This window comes from Sorex araneus, chromosome 1 (genome assembly GCF_027595985.1).
Source record: "Sorex araneus isolate mSorAra2 chromosome 1, mSorAra2.pri, whole genome shotgun sequence".
Classification (NCBI taxonomy): domain Eukaryota; kingdom Metazoa; phylum Chordata; class Mammalia; order Eulipotyphla; family Soricidae; genus Sorex; species Sorex araneus.
Window position 1 is genome coordinate 132,086,659 of NC_073302.1, and position 23,196 is coordinate 132,109,854.

At 40.1% G+C, this 23,196-nt stretch overlaps 1 protein-coding gene across 3 annotated transcripts in view; it reads left to right on the forward strand.

The window, feature by feature from the left end:
• PARP8 (poly(ADP-ribose) polymerase family member 8) overlaps nt 1–23,196 on the forward strand; it is a 173,112-nt gene that overhangs the window by 1,132 nt on the left and 148,784 nt on the right. For all 3 annotated transcript variants that reach the window (XM_055136503.1, XM_055136510.1, XM_055136494.1), the window contains exons 2-3: nt 90–191; nt 1,228–1,282. In XM_055136503.1, the coding sequence (XP_054992478.1) occupies nt 90–191; nt 1,228–1,282 (157 nt within the window). The remainder of the gene's footprint in view (nt 1–89; nt 192–1,227; nt 1,283–23,196) is intronic.

Consider the following 23,196-nt stretch of genomic DNA (forward strand, 5'->3'; position numbering starts at 1 on the left):
TTTTAAACGGAATATTTACGAAAAGCTGCCAGCGTGCGAGAGGGGCGGGAGGGGGGGTGGGGTGGCAATAGTGGCTGCTTCTTTTCCAGGGATTTATTTCATGGGGATGTGTTCACGGCAAGAGCGCATTCAGAAGGATATCGACGTCGTGATCCAGAAGTCCAGAGCCGAAAAGGACTGCCTGTTTGCAGGTGAGTTCGCTTTTGCCTTCCCGGAGCCGCGGACCCGGTGCCCGCCCGCTGTCACCCTTTTCAGTTTTCTGACCGCGACGTGTGTGACTGACTGCGGGTGCAAGGTTTTTTGTGTGTGTGTGTGTGCGTGTGTGCGCGCGTTTGTGTGTGTGTGTGCGTGTGTGTGCGCGCGCGCGGGGTGGTGGCTTGCACGTCCCCATTCTGGGGTTCACTTGGCAACAGCTGCTGCAGCAAGAGCTGGAGCCACCCGGGGGGAGGGGGCTCCGGCCTCCCCCCTGCCCCCTCCCGGCCTCGCGCGGTGGGCTCTGAGCGGCGCGCGCGATATTTTTAGCCCCCCCACCCCCCTCCCGAGGATGCCCCCCGCGTCCACGCTCGCCTCCCGGCTCCCGGCAGCAGCGGCGGCTTTGCGCAACCGGCTGAGCGGCGGCGGCGGCCGGGAACGGCGCCCGTTGCGCCGCGCGGTGCTGCCCGGCTGCGCCCCCTCGGCCGGGGGAGGCGGTGCTGGCTCGGGCTCCGGCTCCAACCGCTCCCGTTAGGTCCCCAGTGCCCCGGCTGCGCGTCTGCCCCGGAAAGACAAGGGGTGGTGGTGGGGGGGGGGCTCGGGCTTCCCGAAGCGCGGAGCGTCCCATTGCATGCGGGGTCGCCCTGCGTCCATTTTTTAATTTTTTAATTTTTTTTTGGCTCCCCCGAGAGAGACAGAGAGAAAGAGAGACAAGCGTCGACTCTGCTTTCGTCGCCGCGAGCTCGGCGGGGGCCGCTTCCGGCCGCCCGGCCCGGGAAATTCCCGCCGTTGTCATGGCGCCCGGCACTTGTTGCGGGGGGCGGCCTCCCCGCGGCGCCCGGCCCGGGTGCGCCGGGCGGAGAGCGCGGACCTCCGGGCGCCCCGGCCCCGCGCCCGCCCCGCCCGGCCGCCCGTGCGCTGCAGCGAATAGTGGCGGGGCTGCAAAGGACGGTGGGGTGGGGGGGTGGGGGGGGTGATGGGGAGGGGGGGGAGATGCGCCCCGAGGTAGCTTTTAACAGGACTTTCCCGGTTCAGATTTCAGGTACTCAGACTCCACCTTTACATTCACCTACGTTGGAGGCCCCAAAAGGTATTTGTGTGTCTTGAGTTGCTTCATTTCCTGTTCACACGCTTGTGTTTCCTTTGTTCCTGGGCGTGTTCCGCATTCGTTTTTATCTCTGTTTTTGTCTTTTCTGATATTATTATTATTATTAATTTTTTTTATAAGAAAAAAAGAATGCCGCCTTCTTTCTGTCCGGTAGCCACATCCCCAGCCCGAGGTCCGTGCTTTCTTCAATAGGAGGGCAAGGGAAAAAGGTTCGAGCTGTTCCCAACTTGTAGGCACATTCAGGCACTAAGCAAAGTCTGACACTTGCACGTGAAGGCAGTTGTGCAGAAGTCGCTCGTTCTTGAGGCGTTTGGGAGTTCTCAGAGTCAAGTGGATGGCAAACTGGAATATAGGGTATGAAGTGAAATGCACCAGAGACCGAGATGTCACAAAATAGTTGGAATTGAATTGCCTGGTGAATTCGGACTGTATGTTTTTGTTTGCTGAGGGTTGACATAAAGAAACCGCCTACCAGTTCTCCATTTTTTGTTTTTTTAAAGCAAAGGTCTCTTCTCTTCCCTTCCCCCTCCCTGCCCCCTTCTTCCCCCCCCTCCCCCCCACCAGCCACACACAGTCAGCTGTGGGGAAGAATTTGGAGATTGCATGTAGCTGGAGCGCTTAGCTTCCTTCTGGAGGGGAAGGAATGAGAGCTACATGTAGAAGTATTCAGTTAACTGTGAAAGTCCACAGTCTCACTTAAGAGGTAGAGTTATGATGAAAGAAGGCCACTAATACAATTTGCTGTTTTCTCCTGTTGGAGAGTTTCAGCCCTGTTAGCACTTTCAAGACCGAGTGATTGCACAGCATTGGCCCCTGGGAGGACCATATGAGATGAAGCCTTGTCGCTGGGGTTTGACATCCAGTATCAGTTGAGCCCGTTCCAAAATATCTCCCAGGAAATAGAAACATTCGTGAGCATATAATTGCCAAAGAAGCCAACTTTTAAAGAGGCATTTCTTTTTAACAGTTTGAAATTAATATGGATCCTTAAAGTGCTTGGGATCTGTGTTGTAAATACACATTTCAGAAAAACCATTCATTAAAAGTTACCAGGATGGCCGCATTTGCACTATACCTAAGCTTCTGGGTTGATTAGCTGCAAATATACAATATGAATTTTTGTGGGAGAATAAAATGATAGTATTTCTTAATTAGTATAGTAGCATCTTGTATATTTTGAATAAAAAGTAATTAGAGGAAATTCAGCTAAAGTAATGCTACTCTGACTCAATGTCCAGAAGGGTGTTGGTATACGATGACAGTCTTTTCGGCTATTTTGACAGTTGAAATATTCTTTGTGGCTGTTTGGGGACACTGCACACTTTCAGGTAGATATCTATTGAAATTAATTGTCTTTTTCACAATTGTCACTGTTTCTGTACTGAGAGGTATGAACTGGGAAGTCTCTAGATAGATTGACTTCTCAGTGAGTTAGCTTTATGATTTTCAATAGGATACTTCAGTTCTTTTGGCCTCCTTTTTGATATCTGTACAATGAGGGGGCAAATTTCATCTCTAAGTTAGCACAGTAAGATTTTTTAATCAGCAAATTTTTGAACTTATGTACTGTCATATTAGCATGCCAAGAGGTGGAGAGGGTATGAATGTATCTAGGAGTAAAACTTGGGATTGAGATGAATAATCAAGATAACATCACCTTTCATTGTAAGAAGAAATATGGTTGCTTTTAAAATCTGAAAGGTTCCCCCCCCCGTGTAATCCTATTAAGATATAGCATTTTCTTTTGACTGATTTAAATACCTGACTTGAAAATTTAATGTAGAACAGCATGTTGAAGAACAAATTGTTATAATAGTTGATGTGATTGCTTTGTCTCCTCAAAAGATTGTTCTGTAATTTATTATATAAAACTTTGTTTCAGTGTGATGATAGTAACATCCCTAATTTTATTCTCTTATGAGTTTGTAGCTTATGGTAGAAAAAATATTTTCCTGCAAATAACAATATACCACATTTATGATCCATATTAGAATATGAGTGTTCTGTACTTCTCAATGTAATGAGTCAATTGGACATTGAAAATTGAAAATCCCTCTGTTATTATTAGATATACTTACAATATACAATAACATAATATTCAGCCAATGGCATCATTTCAGGTAAAGTAGGCTTATTTTACCATTAAAGAATGTAAGATACTTGGGAGGATTAGTATGTGGTTACCTTAAATGATACTTTAGCAATCATCTCATTTCAGGTTGTAAATAGTACACCATTTCTGCATTGAAGCTTCCCAGGAGTTATACGTAGCTCTAAAGACAGAGGTTGATCTTATCTGTTCATACTCAAACTCAGAAATTGAGTTTTCTTTACTAGTGCATTTTGCTTTTATATTTTGTGGTGCAGTGGATTGAACCCAGGGCCTCACACATGTAAGAGAACTGTTCTATTTCTGAGATGCATCTAGCTTATTTATTTTCTTGTGTGTGTGTGTGTGGGGGGGGGGGTGGTGGTGCAGTGGGGAAACGGTGCTTTTCAGTGATTCTTTACTAACTGGGCCTGAGATTCTCTTCAGAGTTCTGAGTCTGTGATTTCTGGGATTACCCGAGCCAATCTGGTGATGCTGGGTCCATGTGTCTCCAGATCTCCTCCTTCTCAACAGTGCCCAGGGACCTTCAGGCCCGTACCCAGTAATGCTTGATGCTTAGGGCCACCATGAGTGCTAGGGATCCAACCTGATTGTCCTTATGTGAGGTATACCTTAACATATGTACAGTCTCCCCAGCCCCTACATGCACATGTTAATGTTCCTGTGGATAGGAGCATGCCAGGAGATCGGTGTGTGAGCACTGGCCGGTGGTCTATCATTTGACTTTCCATTTGGATTTCCTCAGAGGGACCTGGTGCTTGTTAGCTGCTCTGCCTTGGTGTTCTTCAGGTGAGAAATGAGGGGGGAAAGCAGTTGGTGCACTTGAAGCCTGAGTTCACAAAGAATTATTTGTTATCCTCGCTTTGGATAGACACAGGGTACAGCAAGGTTCCAAGGAATTTAAGGAACACACAGATTTATTGCTGCATAAAACCCTGTTCTAAGACTCCTGAGGCTTGTGTTCATCCCTCTACTTTAGTATTCCCAGTCTTTTGGACTGCAGACAGATTTTGACATTAGAAAACCGCAGGTAGTTAAGATTTTTAGCCTTAATGTCTTTGGATTGACAAATAGGAGCTATTAAATGTCTTGCATTTGGTTATCTATATAGGCTTGAAAGCTTGGGACATATACATATATGTGTTTGAGTGTGAATGTATATATGTTACTGTTGTTTTTTTTTGTTTTGTTCTGTGAACATGCCTGATGTTTCTCAGGGATTACTCCTGACTCTGTGCTTAGGGATTGCTCCTGGCAGCTTACGGGACCATCTGGGGTGCTGGAGATCAAACTCGAGTCAAAGCTTGCAAGGCAAGTGCCCTCCCTGGTGTACTATGTATCCAGCCACTAGTGTATGTGGATGTATGAAGAGCAGGATTAATTCATTCACAGCGGCCCTTACAGCTCCTCTCATCCATGTCATAGACTCATACAGTGCTATCTCCCAGTTTGATAGGTTGCAAGATCTTTAAGCCAGGAGCCTCAATTCTACACAGATTTCAACGGCGAGCTTTTGAGCCACACCTGGAGGGCTTGGTGGCTACTCCTGACTCTGTGCTCAAGGGACCATCAGGTGATGGGATGGGAATGAAGTAAGCCCGCTGTGTGCAAGGCTTTAGCCTCTCTACTGTCTCTTTGGCTCCTGGACACTGTTTCTTGTGATCGTGGATAGATGGCATCTTTTGAAATGCACTTCATTTTTTTTTAGTTGTTTTCACATGCATTTTTGCAGCATCACGTATAACACTAATTGTATTTTACAATTCCTCAAATAATGTGCTGCTGCCTTTTACTCCTGTGCCTTTGCTGCTTGGGATACCCATCTACATCACAACCTTCCCCTAACCCCTCTGTGTCCCAGCCAGAGTCCGCCTGGCCTTTACTCAAGGTCTTTGCTAAGTCATATTCCCCTCTCAAGTATATGATTCTGTTAGGTATTTCTAAAGCCACATATATTCTGAATTGCATTGCATCGCGTTGTACTGTTAGCACCATTGTCTTGGTCATACATCTGATGATGAACCTTTTGGAGGCAGATTCTGTTCTATTTATTGTACTTTTCTCAGCTCTTGGCTGGCATACTGCCTAGAGCTGTATATTTTGTGTATGGATAGAGTTGAGTAAATTACCAAATGAGCACTAAACAGTTTCTGACTGGTGCGAAATCATTTCCTAGCCTTGTGACCAGATGTAGAGATACTCAGATCCTTCAACTGTACAATCTGGTGATGTCAGTGGAATCTCTTACCAAGTCAAAGTGACAGAAATTGCCTGGTCAAGTTGTGAGGTCTGTTTGCTGGGTGACATATTTGAGTGCTTTCTGGGAGCAGACAGGTAGTACAGTTGTGTAGGATAATGGAAGCAGTGGGGACTGTGATCCCGTGGAGTGTTTGGACTCTGAAAGAATTTAATTTTCTGATAGCACAGCGAGTAGGGCATTTGCCTTGAATGAAGCTGACCCGGGTTCCATTCCTCTGTCCCTCTCAGAGAGCCCAGCAAGCTACCGAGAGTATCTTACCCGCACGGCAGAGCCTGGCAAGCTATCCATGGTCTATTTGATATGGCAAAAACAGTAACAACAAGTCTCACAATAGAGACATTACTGGTGCCCATCCGAGCAAATTGATGAACAACGGGAGGACAGGGCTACAGTGCTGCAAACGTATCAGCACTGCGGGCATCAAGCAGATTTTCTGAGGGCCCTGATACACCTGGCCTCCTGATGCATTAGTTCCCATTTCATTGTATGCCTTTGAGAGAAATTCTGATTGGCTGTGGAAATGCATTGGTTTGCTTTTGAAGTTCTGTGAAGTCCGTGTGCCTTCAGGGGCGGGGAATGGGAAAGGTAGCGAAGTATTCCAATCATATACAAAAGGTTCATTAGTTTTTATTATGAAAGAAGTACACGCTCATGACAGGAATCTTGAAATAGGGAATTATTTTGAAACCCTCTTTTCAGATGTTCTTTTGAGGAGGGTGGTGGACTGTATTAGACTCCCGCAGCACACTGCAGCTCTCCAAACCCTTGCCTCGGCCTTCCTGAGGTGCTTCATTTTTCCATAAAGGTGTTCTTGAGGTGTCAAAATGAAAGATCACCTTTTAAGTAAAAAATTACCGTATCTAGCATGTTAGCAGTGGAGACTTGCTCCCCCAACATCTTTTTACACTGATTATTTCCCAAAATAATTATTTAGGGAAAAAAGAAGCACGTATTCCTTAGAGCATTGGAAACCAACTTTGAAAGTAGCGAAGAGGGAAAGGAAGCAGTGGGTGGGGGGAGGTCTGGCCTTTCATATCCCTTTGTGAATTTGTGGTTTGGTTTTTTCTCTCTTCAGCACAATGTTTCCTTTGAGTAGGTTTTCGTTGTGTAATGAATTTTAAGACCACTGACCTATAGTTACCACCAGCTTAACACAAGTATAACTTTATTGAGTCTTAATTTTTAAAACAATATTGACACTTCATTTGTTTCACTGATTTAAGAGAGTTACTGTTAATCTACCTTATTGAACATCAGTTCTGTGCTTTTGTCTACTTGACATTCTGTATTTGCAACAAAGGTAAGTGGGTGTTGGCTATTTTATAGCTATAGACACTGAGGTTTGGTAGACTTAAATATTTTGATAAAAACAGATAAAAATATATTGCTGGAGTAACTGCATATATTACAGTATAAGCCATTGTTTCTATAAGATTTAAGTGACATTGGTTGAGCTGGCATGGCTGGAATGTTTTGAAGTGTTTGGCCAGAGAGTGCTTGTTAATGGGCTGTGTGCTCTGGGCAGTACAAAAACTTCACTGGTTGACAAGGGATGTTGTCCCTTGTCATTTCCCAACATTGATGTTGGGAAATTGGGAACATTGGATGTAGAATCCTGATTGGGTTGGGCCTATCCTTTGAAATTCCCTGTTACTTCCCCTGCAACATTAAAAAAACTCAAACATAAAAGTAAAATTCCATCAGTCTTAAAAATATTTTGTAATCTTCTACACTCTCTTTCTGATACATCTCGCAAGCCTCTTTCTCATTCTTTAAATTTCCGAGAGCACATTTTCCAAGTAACTCCAGGAACAAGTTATAACAAATATGTTTTTATTACTAAGGCACAGATATAATCTAAGATTCTTAAAGTCAGTTGACTTAAATGTTGGACAGATCTAACGTACCAAAACAACCAATTGTTTCCTTTTTTGTAAGAGTCTATTCTCACAGACTGGTCAGTATTGCATTTCCTGAGCCTGCGTGCTACACTTCCCATATCTCACCTCTTTTCCTCTTGTTTTTTATTTCCTTTTGAGTTTTTAAAAATCCATTTATTTGTTTTTGGGCCTTTGGATCACACTTGTCTGTGCTTATGGTGATACTCCAAGCTCTGTGCTCATGGATCACTCTGGGTGGTGCTTGGAGAACATGTGTAGTGCTGGGAATTGAATCCTGTTTGGTTGTATCCAAGGGAAGCAAGCATCTTATTGTTCTTTATCTTTCTGGCCCTTCTTATTTACTGTTTTGAAGGGGAAGGAACCTCACCTGTGGTTTCAAGGCACCGAAAAACTACAGTCATCAGTGCTCAGGAGGCCGTGCGGTCCCCGGGAATGACCATGGGACACCGTGCACATGAGCCATGTGCTCCAGCCCTCTTAGCTGTCTCCCCAGCAGGATCTTCACGTCCTCAGAACCTCCACTCTCTCGCAGTGTGAAATTATGGTTGAGATACTCATTCCTCTCTGTGTCAATAGTAGGCCTTGCCCAGTCATCTTAAAATTTAGGTCAGTTTGGTGTCTTAAAACTTTTAATTACCGAACTGCTCATTCTGTGAGTTCATTTTTATTCCCTTTAAGCATGAATTTGATCATAACATTTTTCTGCCTAGAGGCCTTTAGATGCAATCATAGCTTCTTCCATAAGGAATGTAACACTGTTCCTGGCCTTCAGACATCACCTTCTCCATGCACTTATGCATATCCTCAGACTTTCAAACACCACGCTACTCCTGTTTATTGAGAGAGTGTGCTCAACGGTAGTTTGTATTAATTTAGTATATTAAACTCACCTAGTGGTTCGAGGTTTATTGATTGATGGGATCTGTGTCAAATAATATGCTTGGTTTAGATACCAAGGCTGTGGTTTGTATTATCACAATGGCCAGTTCCTTTACTCTTTTCTTTGACCACAAGTGTCATTTCTGTGAAAATATAAGATGTGTTTATGCTCAAGAGAAGGGTACAGTCAGAACAGAATGAGAGTGCGAAGGCAGAATGAATCCGAGGAGGATGTGCTCTGCATGTGAACAGACTATCTCTAAGCCACTATAGACAACCAGGGCAGCAATTTCCTGAGGGTAGTTGATTTGCATTTTGGTGCCATTCTAGTTTGTGACTGGCACCATATTGATATTAAATGCAAGATGCCTAATCGTTCATTGTGCAGTATAAAAGGGGGACATCCACTTACGCCTTCCTGTGGTCAGAACAGTTTTGCCTATACAGAAATTAGCAGACCCTAGCTGCTAACTGACTTTGTCTCAGATGGTTTCTTTCTGAACATTTTGGTCTGTAAACGGAAAGGACCTCGTTGATGACCGGAAACCCTCCTTAGGACTTGTTAACCAACTCTGATGTGTGGTAGGTTTTTTGAACTTGAATCACTGTGTTGTTATCCAGGATCACTTTCAGAATTTTGACTGTGTTTGAAGCATGGAATTGAATCAGAGACTAATACATAACCATGTTCCATTTAATAGGTGTTTTTGTAGACAATGAAAAATTTCACTGGAGAACAAACAAAATGTCTAAGGAGAGAGCTGTGTAACAAAAGAATAAGTTAAATAAAAATAAGTCACAAAAGATAAATCAACACTGCTGAAAGGCTAGAAATCTAGTTCTCACCACAGGGCCCAGATCATATGTATTTCCTGTTATTTACTAAATGATATTAAAATTTCACATTATATGTTATAGCACTTCCGAGACTACTTAATTGGATGTTAAGTATGTAATCAGAAATGTTTGAGAAGTCTTAAACAGTACTGACCAGTTTTTGTAGTTGATTTTTCGGAACCTTTCTTTTTTTTTTTTTATATTTGAGCCTTTTATATATTCGGTTACGTTATATACATCTAGGAGGTGAATGAAGGATTTGCTGTTTTCAAGTCTGACTTCAGATTTGGAACCTTTTGAGAGAGTTGTTTGTGGCAAGCACTTTTCAAATGTAGTCTCATTCATTAAAAATAGTCTTTGAGTAAATAATATAATAGGAATGGAAATTGCTGATTCACATTAAGCTCTGAAGAATTTATTTTCAGTAATTTTTATAGAACTTGCTCTATGACAAGGAAAGCATAGTTAAAGGCATTTGGTATTTCAAGTCACTAAACACTTCTGCATGAGGCTTTCCTTCTCTGGGTCTCTCGCTCTCTGTGTGGTGTTGAATCCATTTATGATAAGGGCTCTTAACTATTCTTCTCCATCAAAGCCTGAAGGTAGCAGGGCCCTCTTTGGCTCATGATTAGAAGTCAGTCTCATAAGGAAGTGTTAGGGATGGATAATGATCCAGTGCGGCAGACACTCTCATTATGTCCTCTTCAATGCTGTCACTTTGACTGCACCAGGCCTTTATAGTGAGCAGCCTTTGATGGGAAGATGCTTTTGTAGAAGCTTGCAAGTAAGGGAAATAATTACTTTATCTGAATCTTTCTCTGAAAGATTGCATTTAAAAAAACTCAATGAGGGTGGGCTGGAGCCATAGTACAGTGGGTAGGGCGCTTGCCTTCCACATGACCAACTTGGGTTCCATCCCTGGCACCACATATGGTCCTCTGAGCCCCACCAGGAGCAATCCCTGAGCACACAGCCGGGAGTAAATCCTGAGCATAACTGGGTGTGGCCCAAGTCCCTCCCCCAGCTCCTCACCCCACCAACCCCCTCCCCAAACACACAAAAAATAATCAATGAGGTTCTCTATTTTGCATAATCATTTTCCTTGCAGTGAGAAAATGAAAAGTTTTCTGAAGAAATTTTATTGTATTTCTTTTTGTTTTTCTGTTTGTATTTTGGGCACACCAGGCTATGCTCAGGGTTTATTCCTGGCTCTGCATTCAGGGGTAATTCCTGGCCCTGCCTGGGGAACCAGATGAGGTGCTGGGGATTAAACCCTGGTCACCGTGTGGAGGCAAGTTCCCAACTCACTCTACTGTCACTCCAGCTTTAGTTTGATTTTGTTTTTGTTTTCTGGTTTTGGAGCCACACCCGGTGATGCTCAGGGCTACTGCTTCTTCTGCACTCAGGAATTACTCCTAGCGTTGCTTGGGTGACCATATGGGATGCCAGGGATTGAACCTGGGTCCGCTGTGTACAAGGCAAGCACCCTATCCACTGTATTATCTCTCCATCCCCTCCATCCCCAGTTTAAATGTCTTTCTCAACAGATTTTCAACATTACTTAGGAAGCCTGACCCTAACTTCTTTTTAGCCCAACCCCAACCTCATTCTGTAAAGTTGAGGAAGCAACACAGATATGGACTGGAACCTCAGCTTTGAAATACACTCTTATGGGCACAGGGCCAAATATATATTTAAAATAACTTATGCTGGAAGTCCATTTATTTCTGTTTGATTACTCTATAGTGATTTGGGAGATGGGTGGATTGTCACAAATGCAGGAATCCAGTTGATTGTAGGTTTCTCATTTGGAAGTTGGTGTGCAAAATCTGAACTGAGTGAATTCATGATTGTGATAATATATTTGCCAATCTGTACATATCCCTGTCATTGATCTTCATAAGAACAAAGTGCTAGATGTTGGCCTGTGGAGACCTAAGCAGAATGCTTAAATAGGTTTCGTGGATAAAAGCTGATGCAGTCATCATTTTTCATTAAAATGCACCACGGCTAGAGATGCAGCAAAATAAGGAGAAGTTAGGCCTTTCAAATGAAAAGCTGTCATCACTGTATTATCAAAACAGAATTTTAGAATTCTGTTTTGATAATAATGAATTCTCTAGTGGATGATCAAATTCATTTTTTGTTAACTAAGAAAAAAGTTGGAATAATTCTCTGAGCCAATTCTTTCTTTAGCAGTATACCCATATGGGAAAACCAGACAAGAACGGTGATTTCAGACTTTCAATAAGTGATTTCAATGAGAATTGCAGATTTATGACTGATTTTAGCCCCCACATGTTACAAAAGGTCTAAAACTTTTTTTTTTTTTAATTATACTCATTTGACTTGACATTCTGGGAAATGTTGCGTTTCAAATTTTAAGCCAACATGCATCTGCTCAGCACTTCACATTTATTGGAATGGTCAAAATCCAGAAATCTGTAACTCTGGACAATGGGTAGTGATAGGAATGCCCTTTCACTGTTGGTAGAAAGGCAAAATGCTGAAGCAGTAGGGCTGGAAGACAGTTTGGCATTTTCTTACAAAACTGGAACTATAGTCATAACACACGAACCATTAGTCACACTTGTTGGTTGGCATTTGCCCTGAGAATTGTAAACTTATATTCACCCCAAAACCTGCTCACAATGTTTATGTTTATAAATACATCATTAAAGTTGTTCATACTTGTAAGCAGTTAAGATGTCCTTTATTAGGTGAATAGGTACATTGTTACATTAACAATGGAGTCAGTATAGAAATGAATGAGCTAGTAAGCCATGAGAAACATGGAGAGTCTAAATTCATGTTATTAAGTGAAACAAGCTAATCTGTAAAGAAATGTATGAAGTGATTTCACCTCTATGATGTTCTAGAAAAGGATAAATGATTGCAGGTGTAGTAAAATCGCCAGTGGTTACCAGGGAGTGGGAGGAGGGAGGAATAGGCAGAACAGTGAAATTACTATCCTCTAGTATGATTTTGTTTGCTAGATACATGTCATTACACATCTGCCCCAGTTCACACAAGTACAGCCTGGAGAGTGATCCCTTACTGAACCCTGGTGGTAATTGATTCAGTGGAGATACATCATTAGTAACAAATGTGCAGGCCTGTGAGAGACTGCTGGAAATGGAAACAATAGCATGTGTAGAGGTAGGAAGTGTATGGGGAATCTCTATACATTTTACCCAGTTTTGCTTTGACGTGGAACCTGCTCTCAAAAACAGCTGGTTAGTAAAAAGCAAAAAAAATAACAGTTGCTTGGCAACTTCTAGAATTCTCGTCTATGTTTATAGAAGGGTTACGAACTTTAAATCATCAAGCCATAAAAATTTAAATTAAGAAAATATAAACTTAGCTATTTACTTTTATTAAATAAAATGCCTTAACATAAAATTAAAATGCATAACCTATATTATGGTTTTACCCTGTAGCTAATTATATAGAAAGTCACTATTATAGCTTAGAAATCTATTACTGTTACTCAGATGTAGATTATAAAATTACAGAGTAATTAGTGTTCTGAATAGTGCTAATAACCTACAAAAATTCTCTGTGTACGAATTTTCACTCGCCACAATATTTAATAATGTCAGTGTACTTCTAAAATAAAATCAATTAGGAACTGGTATTATCAGACATTTCTGTGGTCAAATACTAAGCTTAAACATAAAATGTATGTGAAATGTGTTTCCTACATTCACACATACTTGTATGCACAGGCCCCAAAATATATTTAAATTACAGTGCATTTGAAACATACTAATGCATTAAAAACAAAATATATGTTCCTCTAAAACATACAAAGATAATCTTCTTAACTACACATACACACACTTGGTTCTTAAAGATAGGAAGCATTGGGCATTTTTAATATATAATTATATAAACATAATACTGTTAATTTTTTTTCTCTTTATTTTTGCTTTTGGTCAGGTCTGGTGGTTCTCAGGACTTATTCCTGGCTCTGTGCTCAGGGATCACTTTCTGTCATTGCTCAGAGAGAACGATCCAGGGTTCTGGGGGTTGAACAGTATATAAGACAAGTGGCTTACTTGCTGCTATCTCTCCAGCCCCCAAATTAAAAAAAAATCTTGGTTCTGTACTACTACTTGTAGAACCACTGTAGACTGATGAAATTCTAGGTGATTTAAATAAAACTTTTAAACTGTCGATGATAGTCTAAACATTTTGGGGGGGGGGTCTTATGAGATTGATTGATTTTCTGTTTTTCAAAGTAAATGTTGCAAACATTGACTAAATTTATAGGATTACTTTAAAAAGTCCTTATTTTATACAGTGCTGTATAGCAGAACAGAAAGATTGATTTTGTTTAACGAGTGAGTGAAATAAGGCTAGTTTCCCTGAGCCTTGGTTTTGTGAAAAATGACAGTAATATTGCAAGGTTTTCAGTATTAAACTGGGTAATATGTTCCAAAGGGGATCCTGAAGGTTGCTCCAGGCCTTGGGGCTTTAGAGTTCATGACATGGAGTCATAGGTCTCCAAAAGTGGTTACAGAGGAATGTATATTTAAATCAGCAAAGTCCAAAGCTCATAGGGCAAAGACCAGGAAGAGCCAGGCACAGGTTTGTAAGTGCCCTAGACATACATGGAGTCTTAATTTTCCTAGCAAGGATGTGTGGTAACACATGCCAAACATCCTTCTCCCAGGGAAGCTCACCTAATTCTTAGTTTCCAGGTTTTGTAATTAGGGGACAGTCCCATAGATAGATGTGATTTTTGTCACTGACATCAGCCACTCAGATACCAGCCTCTGATCACAAATAGGGCTTCGTCACAAATCACCTTTGTTTGCTTGAATTCCAGGATCAAATTGGTACAGTACAGCCCTAGACCTAAGGCTCATGAATAAACTGTCTTTATCAAGCAGAATATTCCAAGGACTCCGAGCTCATTTCCTAGGAACTGGCCAAATGCCAGCCTTAAATATAAAAGGTTTGAGCAGTTAAGGCCTGATCTAACCCTTTCTGCATATATTCTGAGAGTGTAGCACAGGACCTGACAGGGAAGGCAGTACTCGATATCATTACTCAGATTAATTCAATTCTAGTCTTTGGAGTCAGGACCTTTTGAGCAAGATGAAGAAAGAAAAATAATTGCCTTCTCCATTATTTGGTAGGACAACAGCACTGGCTGACTAGAATTTAAACTTTCCTTGATTTAAAAAGTTTTTAATTGCATTGCCATTGGATAAACAATTTTCATAAAAATGACATCAAATGTGCATAAGAGCTTTTAAAAAATGCAATTCTATCCATTCATTTACCTGCCTTTAATTTTTCTTTTTTTCCCCCCAAATCTCTTTCATTCTGATTTTTGTACCACATCTGGTAGTGCTAAGTGGATATTCCTGGCTGGGTGCTTGGCGATCACTGGTGGCTGAGTTTGGGGACCATGTGCTGCTGGGGAATCCAGCCCACCCCTCCTGCATGGAAAACAGTGTGTGCTACCCATTGAGCTAAATGATCAGCCCTTTTAAAAAAATTCCACTTGAACAAAACCCAAATATAAGATTACAGATTTAAGCCTTTGTATGATTAGAAACTAAAAATCTTCCCCACTCCTATTTAGTTTATTATCTGTTTATCACAGAGTTCTAGAGATACTTCTTTTCTTCCCTTGTGTCATGGGTTCCTGGTCTTCCATCCGTACCTTTAAGATAGTTGGGAATCAGTTTTTTGTTTTTGTTTTTGTGTCATACCTAGTGGTGCTCAGGGATTACTCTTGATTCTGTGCTCAGGGGTTATTCCTGGTTGTGTTCAGAGGATCATATAGGATGCTGAGCATGGAACAGGAGTTGGCCATTTGCAACCATCTCTCCAACCTCAGGAATTTTTTAATATGGAAAGTTACAGGTTTTGTCTCCATTTCGTATTTGCTTTCAGTCTTGTATTTTCCCTTTCTTCAATTTGTGTAATGTTGAAAATTGTTGCTCTAGAAAGTTAATCTAAAACCTGCTTCAGGGTTCTTTCTTACCAGGTTGCACTCGTCTACAGTCCTTTACTATCCTTTGAATGGCTCATATGTATTGTTACTTGTGGCAGTTTCACCTGTCCTTTCTGACATGTAAGGACTCTCTGAGTAAGGAAAAAAAAAATCTTTATTTTAGGGTTGCCTCGTAGACAAGTGTTGATTACAAACCAAATGACATTAAGGCAACAATAAAATAAATTTAATTCATATGTTAAATCTAAATTCTCACTTTTTCTGACATGGAGAGGTAAATGTCACAACTTTCTCCTGAATAGTGGTTAGGAGATTTCTTTTGATGCAAATTTTTGAGACATGAATAAAAACACTTGGGAGTTTTGTAAACAAGAAATTTCATAGCTGAGCAAAAAGCTCTCTGAATAACTAATAAGAGATGGACAAAAGAGCAACCATGAGATAGGCAATTAATTTCCGCTTCTTAAATTACCTTTACAGTTTGTCTGAGGCAAATATCTCATTTTATCCATATAAAAGGTTATCTAAGGAGGCTGTTTGAAGGCAAAGGTGCCTGAAACAGCTTTATACATACTCATGGCCTGGATTGCTTTAACATTTACATTTTTAATTAAAGTCGCTGGTTATTTGAATTTTAAGTGGCGTAATAAAGGGAAAGCTTTTCAGATTCTGTGGGAGAGTGCTTCAGATAGTCATCACTAGGCTTGCAGCTTAGACTGCCTTCATTATCCTGGATCAGTGCCCTTTATTATTTTTCACAGCTCCCTCACTGTAGATTCGCATACCTTACACGTTCTCCACAAGTTCCCCACAAGCTTCCGGTGTGCTTCTTTTTTAACAATGACTCTCACGGCTGCAGCAGTTGCTACAACAGTCAAGATGAGAAACTGTGAGGGTGACTGGGGCATGGAGATCCTTTGTAAATCATCTGTGCTCTTGCTGCTCTTTCATTGACTTAATCTCTGTCTCTCCTCTTTACAATATGTATATAAAAACACACATGTTCCTGTACAGGTCCAATAGATTGACTGTTAACACACTTCGATCCTAGAGAAAATAGGTTGCTTTTCATTGGCAAATGAGTGAGTTGATTTTCTCCCCTTCTACAACTTGCCTAAGTGTATTGAAGTGATATACTCAGTTAAGAAAAACATCGGTTTCATACAGTGTTTCACTACCATATGCTGTAACTGAAGCTTCCTCTTTGTAAGGATAAGTCTGTAATATTTGGAAGCCTTGTGGCAACAAGTCAATTATAGAATCAGATTTCAATGGAAAAGCAAAATCTTGATAGATTCAGCAGAGTTCCACTGGTCTTGTATACTTTTTCAGGACTTCTGAGGACGTGCCTGAATCTCATAAAAGTGATGCATTGTCCTTCAAACGTGCAAAAAGTTCTATGATACTACTCTTGAAGTCCTGTGAATACCTTTAGTGTATTAAAGTTTTGCAAATGGTTGACATTTTATGCTGGGCTGTTTTACTATTTGTCCTGAAATGAAGACAGGCATTAGCCTTCCTGAAAATTAATTAATTTGCATAGGTAATTTACCTAATAGAATAAAATTGAATTTATTTTCAACTAAGAATATGTAGTTTTCTAGATAAAAGAATAGAGAAATCATTATATATTTGATTCCATTGGAAAATATTACTCTTGGGCCAGAGAGATAGTACCAGGGGCTAAAATATCTGCCTTGCATGTGGCCAACCCCAATTTGATCCCTGGTACCACGTTCCCCTGAACACTGCCAAGAGTCACCCATGATCACATTGCCAGGGCCTCTGCTGGGTGTGGTTCAGTATTACTCTTTCTTAAAATTATAAATTAAATTCTTAACTATCTCATTAAAAATTTGTTTCAGTAAAATATAGCTGAGCAGTTGAGATGGTTTACCTCCTTGTCTGTAAATTTTATGAGGTTAAATTTAAGTGTGTTTAGCCTCAAATCTGGTCTTTTCTTATTTTGAACAACCTTTTGGAGCTCCATGATCAATGCACAAAAGTGTTGGTCTGCTTGTGGACGGTCACTCCTAAGCATTTAAAAAAAAAACTTCCCTATTTAGTAAGGGAGAAAGAGGAATTAGCACGGGAAATTGGAAAGGAAATAGTAAACATTCCTCTTTGATAGCTATAGCAGCAGGCTTACCGATTCATTGTATAGACTCCTGGAAATTATTTAAGAGCTTCATATGAATTTCCAATTCTAAGCAGTTGTGAAGCATTTGATCCAAAATAAAATCATGAGCTTTTGCTTTGCAGTTGTTGAGGAGACTCAAGAAATTAGAATGAAGTTTCTTTCAACTTACTCTTTAATCTTTCTGTGAGTTGGAGGGCAGGGCGTCAGAATGCAGACCTGTTTATTTTATCCTCAAAGGGGAACTATTCTAGTTGCTCTTGTTGCTTTGTTAAGGAACTTCCAACCCTGAACCCTCACACTCTTGTCTGCCCTTAAGTCTTCCCACACCCTTGCTTCATTCACATTATTGCACTGTGATGTGATCAGGAACCAAATAACCAACCTTGTCACAGTGGTGTCTAAAATGATACAGGCTTGATTCAAGAATTTGACCCTGACCCTCTGATATAATTTTTGACTATTTAAAGCATGTTTGTCTACATGTTTAGTTTTCTTCATTTTATGTTAATCACTCATGTACTCTGTTTAGCTTTGACTACAAAGTTGTACAAGTGTTGCACATGGCTGCCCCTTGTCATAATGATAAACAGCAATGTATAAATAGTTGAAATTTTATAGTTTGATCAGGTTATGCCATTAGAAATGTATTTTCCAAAGTGTCAGTACATCCTCCATTTTTGAGTGGAGGGAACTTAGATCTGAGAGGAGCATCATTGAATACACAAGATTGGGGTGTGTGTGTGTGTGTGTGTGTGTGGTGTTTGTGTGTCTGTCTTTGGTATTGGGGAAGGAAGGGGTTTGATGCCACTTTCTTTGCTTAGAAGTTGTTTGTTGTTTTTGGATTTGAGTAAAAAAATTTCTCTCCCCAATGTATGATATTACATTTTGCTAAGCTAAATTTTAAATAAATCATTTGGGCTTATTTATAGTCACTTAACATTTTCAGTTCAAGTGTTAGTGTTAATTCTTCTTGCTGGAGAGAAAATACTAAAATGATATTTAATGTGATATCTACTTTGTTACTGTGGAAATGTAGAAGTTTGGCATTCTAAATATCATGTCTTAAGTTAACAGAAAATTGCCAGTGTCACATAATACTGAGCAATAATAATCTGTGCTTTCTTGTATATTCCTTTAATCTTTTATTTACAAAGTAAGCCTAGAAACTTTATACTATTTAAAAATTTCAGAATTAGGTCACATAATGTGTCAGATTTCTAACATATATATTATCCTCATGAATAATGATAGTTTACATTCTATAAATTAGATAACTTTGAATGAGAGGTTAATATAGAGTAAGACTAATATTTTCACATGCTAGTAATTTTTTATATGGTATATAAAATTTTATATAACGATAAGATTCTTAAAATTTCTTCCTTCACTCACTGGTATTGGAACATATGTTTTGATAATAGTGTACATTTGGCAAGGCAAGATAGTACTCAGAGTTGATTTGGAAAAGACTTGGTCCTATTATCTGTGGACTAGTGTAGGAAGGACTGTATTGGAAAAGCAAGGGAATGATAGAGAAAACAGATTAGCAGCAACATTTTGTGATCCCAGGGCTGTATCCTGAAGAGATAGAAGATTCCTGTGGTTAATGCAGCAGGAACTCAAATTGAAAGCCATCCACCCAGGAAATAATTTAAATATCCTGGTCCTAGCTGGAGTATGAATGCTTTATTTACTTTGTGGAGCTGTTTGACCTTTCTCAGAAATTCCATCAATTTCAGATGTAGTGTAAATACATTTTCCCTTTGGCTATTGTACAAGGACGTTGAGGATTAATTAAATAAAAGAAAGTAGTGCATTGAACTCCCAGGAGACTAAGGAGCTATTTATCATTTTCTCATCATTCATTCCGTATTCATTCGTTTTACAAAAAATTGTTGAATACCAATTATAATAAAGACACTATACCAGGTGCCTTACTTGGTGATGAATGGTTAGGGTGACTTCTTCCCTCATTATGTTATGTGTTTATATTTTATTTGTTAAATCCCATTATCAGATGAGTAATTGTGCTGGGATATGCTGCCAATCTCAGCTATAGTTGATCTCTGACTAACCGTGTTGACACATTCATTATTTTCTTCCTAAATTTAGACCCAGTCTTTAATTTCTGCCTTTAGTGATGCATAAAAACAATGTTTTTCCTATGTGAGAATCACTATAACTACTTTGTCATACAGAAAAAAAAATAACACATTTGACAGAGAACCTAAATAACACATTCAACAGAGAATGTAAAGCTTTGTTATAATTTCTTTAAAAATATGTAGGCCTTATTTTAAACGGCACACAAATTTTTGAGGTGCTGGGTATCAAATCTAGGTGTTATGCGCACAAAGTATGGGCTTTGCCATTGAGCCACATTGGAGCTCCTAAGAAAATATAACCATATACTTTTTTTTGGTTTGTTATGTTATTTTTGTTTTATTTGGGCCAGGGGCTACTTCTGGCTATGTGCAGAAGATAGCGCCTGGTCATACTCAGGGGACCATGTATTGCTTGCTAGAGACTGAATCCTGGCTTCCTGCATGCAAAGCAGGCCCTTAACCTGTGAGCTGTCTCTCCAATCCAACCTTATAATGTAACTTTACTAAGTGGAAATTTTTATAAATCTAATGTGAATATTAGGTTAATTTAATATTACTGAGCATTAAAGACCTAACCTTTGATCTGTTTGAATAAAAATATGTTATCAAGGACATACATTTAGACTTCTCTAATAAGTATTCAGAGACTATTCTAGTGGAAGAAAGCACACGATTCTCCAAAGAGCCTAGTGAAATTTTTTTAGCTTAGGCAACTTCAACTGGTTCATTCTTAAAGCTGTTTAAATAATGAGAGAACTGTTTGATTATCAGTCTGAAAATGTAAACTTTTAAAACTATCAGCCTAAGCCAGTGAAAGTGTTAAAATTATAATGTGTGTTCTGTTCCCCTCTGGTTTATAAACAAGCGGAGTCTACTTTAGTATACAAAGCAAAATAACTCTTCTTGAGTGTTTTTCAATTCACATTGGTGTTTTTGGTCAAGGAAAGTATTAGTGCTGGAACTAGAACCTTTGTCACTGTCAAGTAATGCAGAAATGCAGAATGTTTTGTGTTTTGGAGTGGTTGTGTAACAGGATAATTAGTTGTGTGGTCTCGGGTTAAATCTGTAAAAACTTAAGAATCTGGATCATGAAAATTTGGTTTGAAGAACTCAAGGTTGAGAATAACTAACAACTAAATTTATACATACAGATATATTCACATATATTCACATATTCTTTTACTTTTCGGCTTCCAGAGCATCATCCAAATGCTGAAGCTCCTAAACATAATCCTGACAGAACACCAACATCCAACTTCTGCTTGATTCACACCAGCCTATCAGAAACCTTAGAACAGTATTTCCTATAATTTATTTTTACAGCTTGATCTTTTCAAGAAGATTGTATTAGTCTGGTTATTTGAAAGCTTAGTAACTCTCACCAATGGCACGTATTTCAAACCCTGTCATCTTTTTCCTTCCTCCAAAGCTGGGTGTGGGATGAGTTCTCTCTCTCTGTAGGTGGTTTGCTTGCTGGGCAATCAGGGAACTTGAGGTTCTGGTTTCAAGTCATTAAACATCTGTTGCTTCATCTGTCCCACTTAACAAACAATCACCCTAGATGGATTATCTGTGAGGTTTTTTTTGTTTATTTTTTAAAGAAACCAGTCTTTATATTTTTCCTAATCTTGGTGTTTGCCTTGTTGAAAAGTCTGGTTGATGAGAAGGGGAGCAAACCAGCTAAGATTTCTAGAATACACTTATCTCCCTTTTAGTCTGGAGAATAACAGTAAGCTTTGTGTCTGGTATTTGTGTGTATATCAGGATACCTTTGCAAATGACCAACTCAGATGGGCTGAAATTTTGTAAAAAAAGGATTTTCTTTTATATTGAACTCTGAACTTGTTGGTCATTTGGTTTCCAGATTGGTTCAGGACTGAGCAGTGTCCTCAAAGACTTGGTTGCCTCCCAGAAGTGGTCCTTGGCTCTCTTTGTCTGCTTGTATCCTTTCTCATGCCACTGTTGGACAGTTGCAGACAACTTCAGTGGGGTTTTTTTTTCACTTCCCTATTGAGAGAGGCAGCATGCTTTTGAAAACTGATTATTTTAGACTTAAATTGCATGTCCTGTTGCTGGACTTCAGGGCTGTCTTCGTTGTTCCCAAACTAGCTGTCCCAAGAAAGTTAAGATATACTTATGAAGATTAGGAACACTTCTTTAAAAGGAAATAGATGTTGGTGCGGGCTGCTGCAGAGTCCGCCAGAGAGTTTTCTACTTGCATCTCATACATCATTTTTCTGTCTGACTTAATAAAGTCTGGGGAACAGTTGAAAATAATCTTCAGCAATTACATGTACCATGTTTTATGAGAACAGTTAATTTTGACCCACAGCATCTGCAACACAAACAAAAGACGTTCCTTGAGTTGAGTGTGGCCAGGGCAGATTTCTGTAAATGTTGCCAGAGTGTTTGAAGGTAGCCGCAAAGATCCCTGGAAGTAGTTATTGCATAAGAGGCTACACAGGAGATTAGCGGTTCATGGGGAAATGAGACACAATATATTGTAATGAACTCTCCCATTTCGGGGCACAGGGCAGAGCTTACACTATGTAAGTACTTTATTCTTTCTTCTAATGCTCAGTGATTCACTTGAACTTCCATAATAATGTGGGTTTCAAAGCGTATATGTGACATGGAGTATGTATTTTAAAGGCCAATAATGATAGTAATTAAAAAATCAGATAAATTTTGACTCTATAAAATATAATTATAAAAGTTCTCAGTTAATATTTAAATACTATCTAGAAGTAGAATCTCGCTTGACTCTTCAGGTAACATTTACATTTCTTACCGGTAGAAAATCACGTCATGATAAGGAGCTGCATATACTTGATCCCTTTTGTTATACGGCTTGCTCTGTGAAGCAGGCTACGATGGCTTGCGGTGTTGCCTAAGCTGCAACCCAAGGCACACGGACAAGAGAAAGACCACTTCAACACAGTTGGACAGTCACTGAGAAACTGCTCCCTTTTTTGTGCCCAGATGGGGTTCTGGAAGATGACGACATATGGAAAAAAAAAGGGTCTTGCTGAGTACTTCAGGATATTTCCCAGTGTGTTGGGGCACTCTTAAAACGGCTGTTTTTCACCCTCTGACTTCGGGGGAAACAATCAGATTCTTTATTCTACATAGAATCTGAGTGTGATTTTTCCAGGAGGTTGGGCTGCTTGGAAAATTCAAGTGATTGCTTTATCCTATTTACCTACCCCTTCTCTTTTGGCTCCAGTGGCAGCTTTTGATTGTCTTGGTAAAAGTGATGTTATCTGCACTGAGTGACTTCAGACTTGTGTTGGTGAGGTTGGAGGTCGAATAGCTTCAATGGAGAGATGTGACCACCCTCGTGCTGACCTTGCCTGGGAAGTGCCTGGAAGGGCAGGACTCACACGAGGTGGCAGGAGCCTCTGCACTGCGCGGGCACCTCTGACGAAGCGGGCAGTTCCGCTCCACCTTAGCCCCCACTTGATCTACGTTGCACAGGACTGACCCTTATCAGTTGAAGGTTTAGCCTTCTCAGCCTGCAGCCAGGTCATTTACTTTATGGGAAAAGGAAAGTTGTCCTGACCTCCGCCCAAGTTTGCCATCTATTCTCACAGGGGGAAAAAATTCTGGATAAGACAAATAGTGAAGCAAAGGAATTCTAATAAAAAGGTAAAGTAAACTGAGTGGGGTCTGGGAGGGCAGAAAATATCC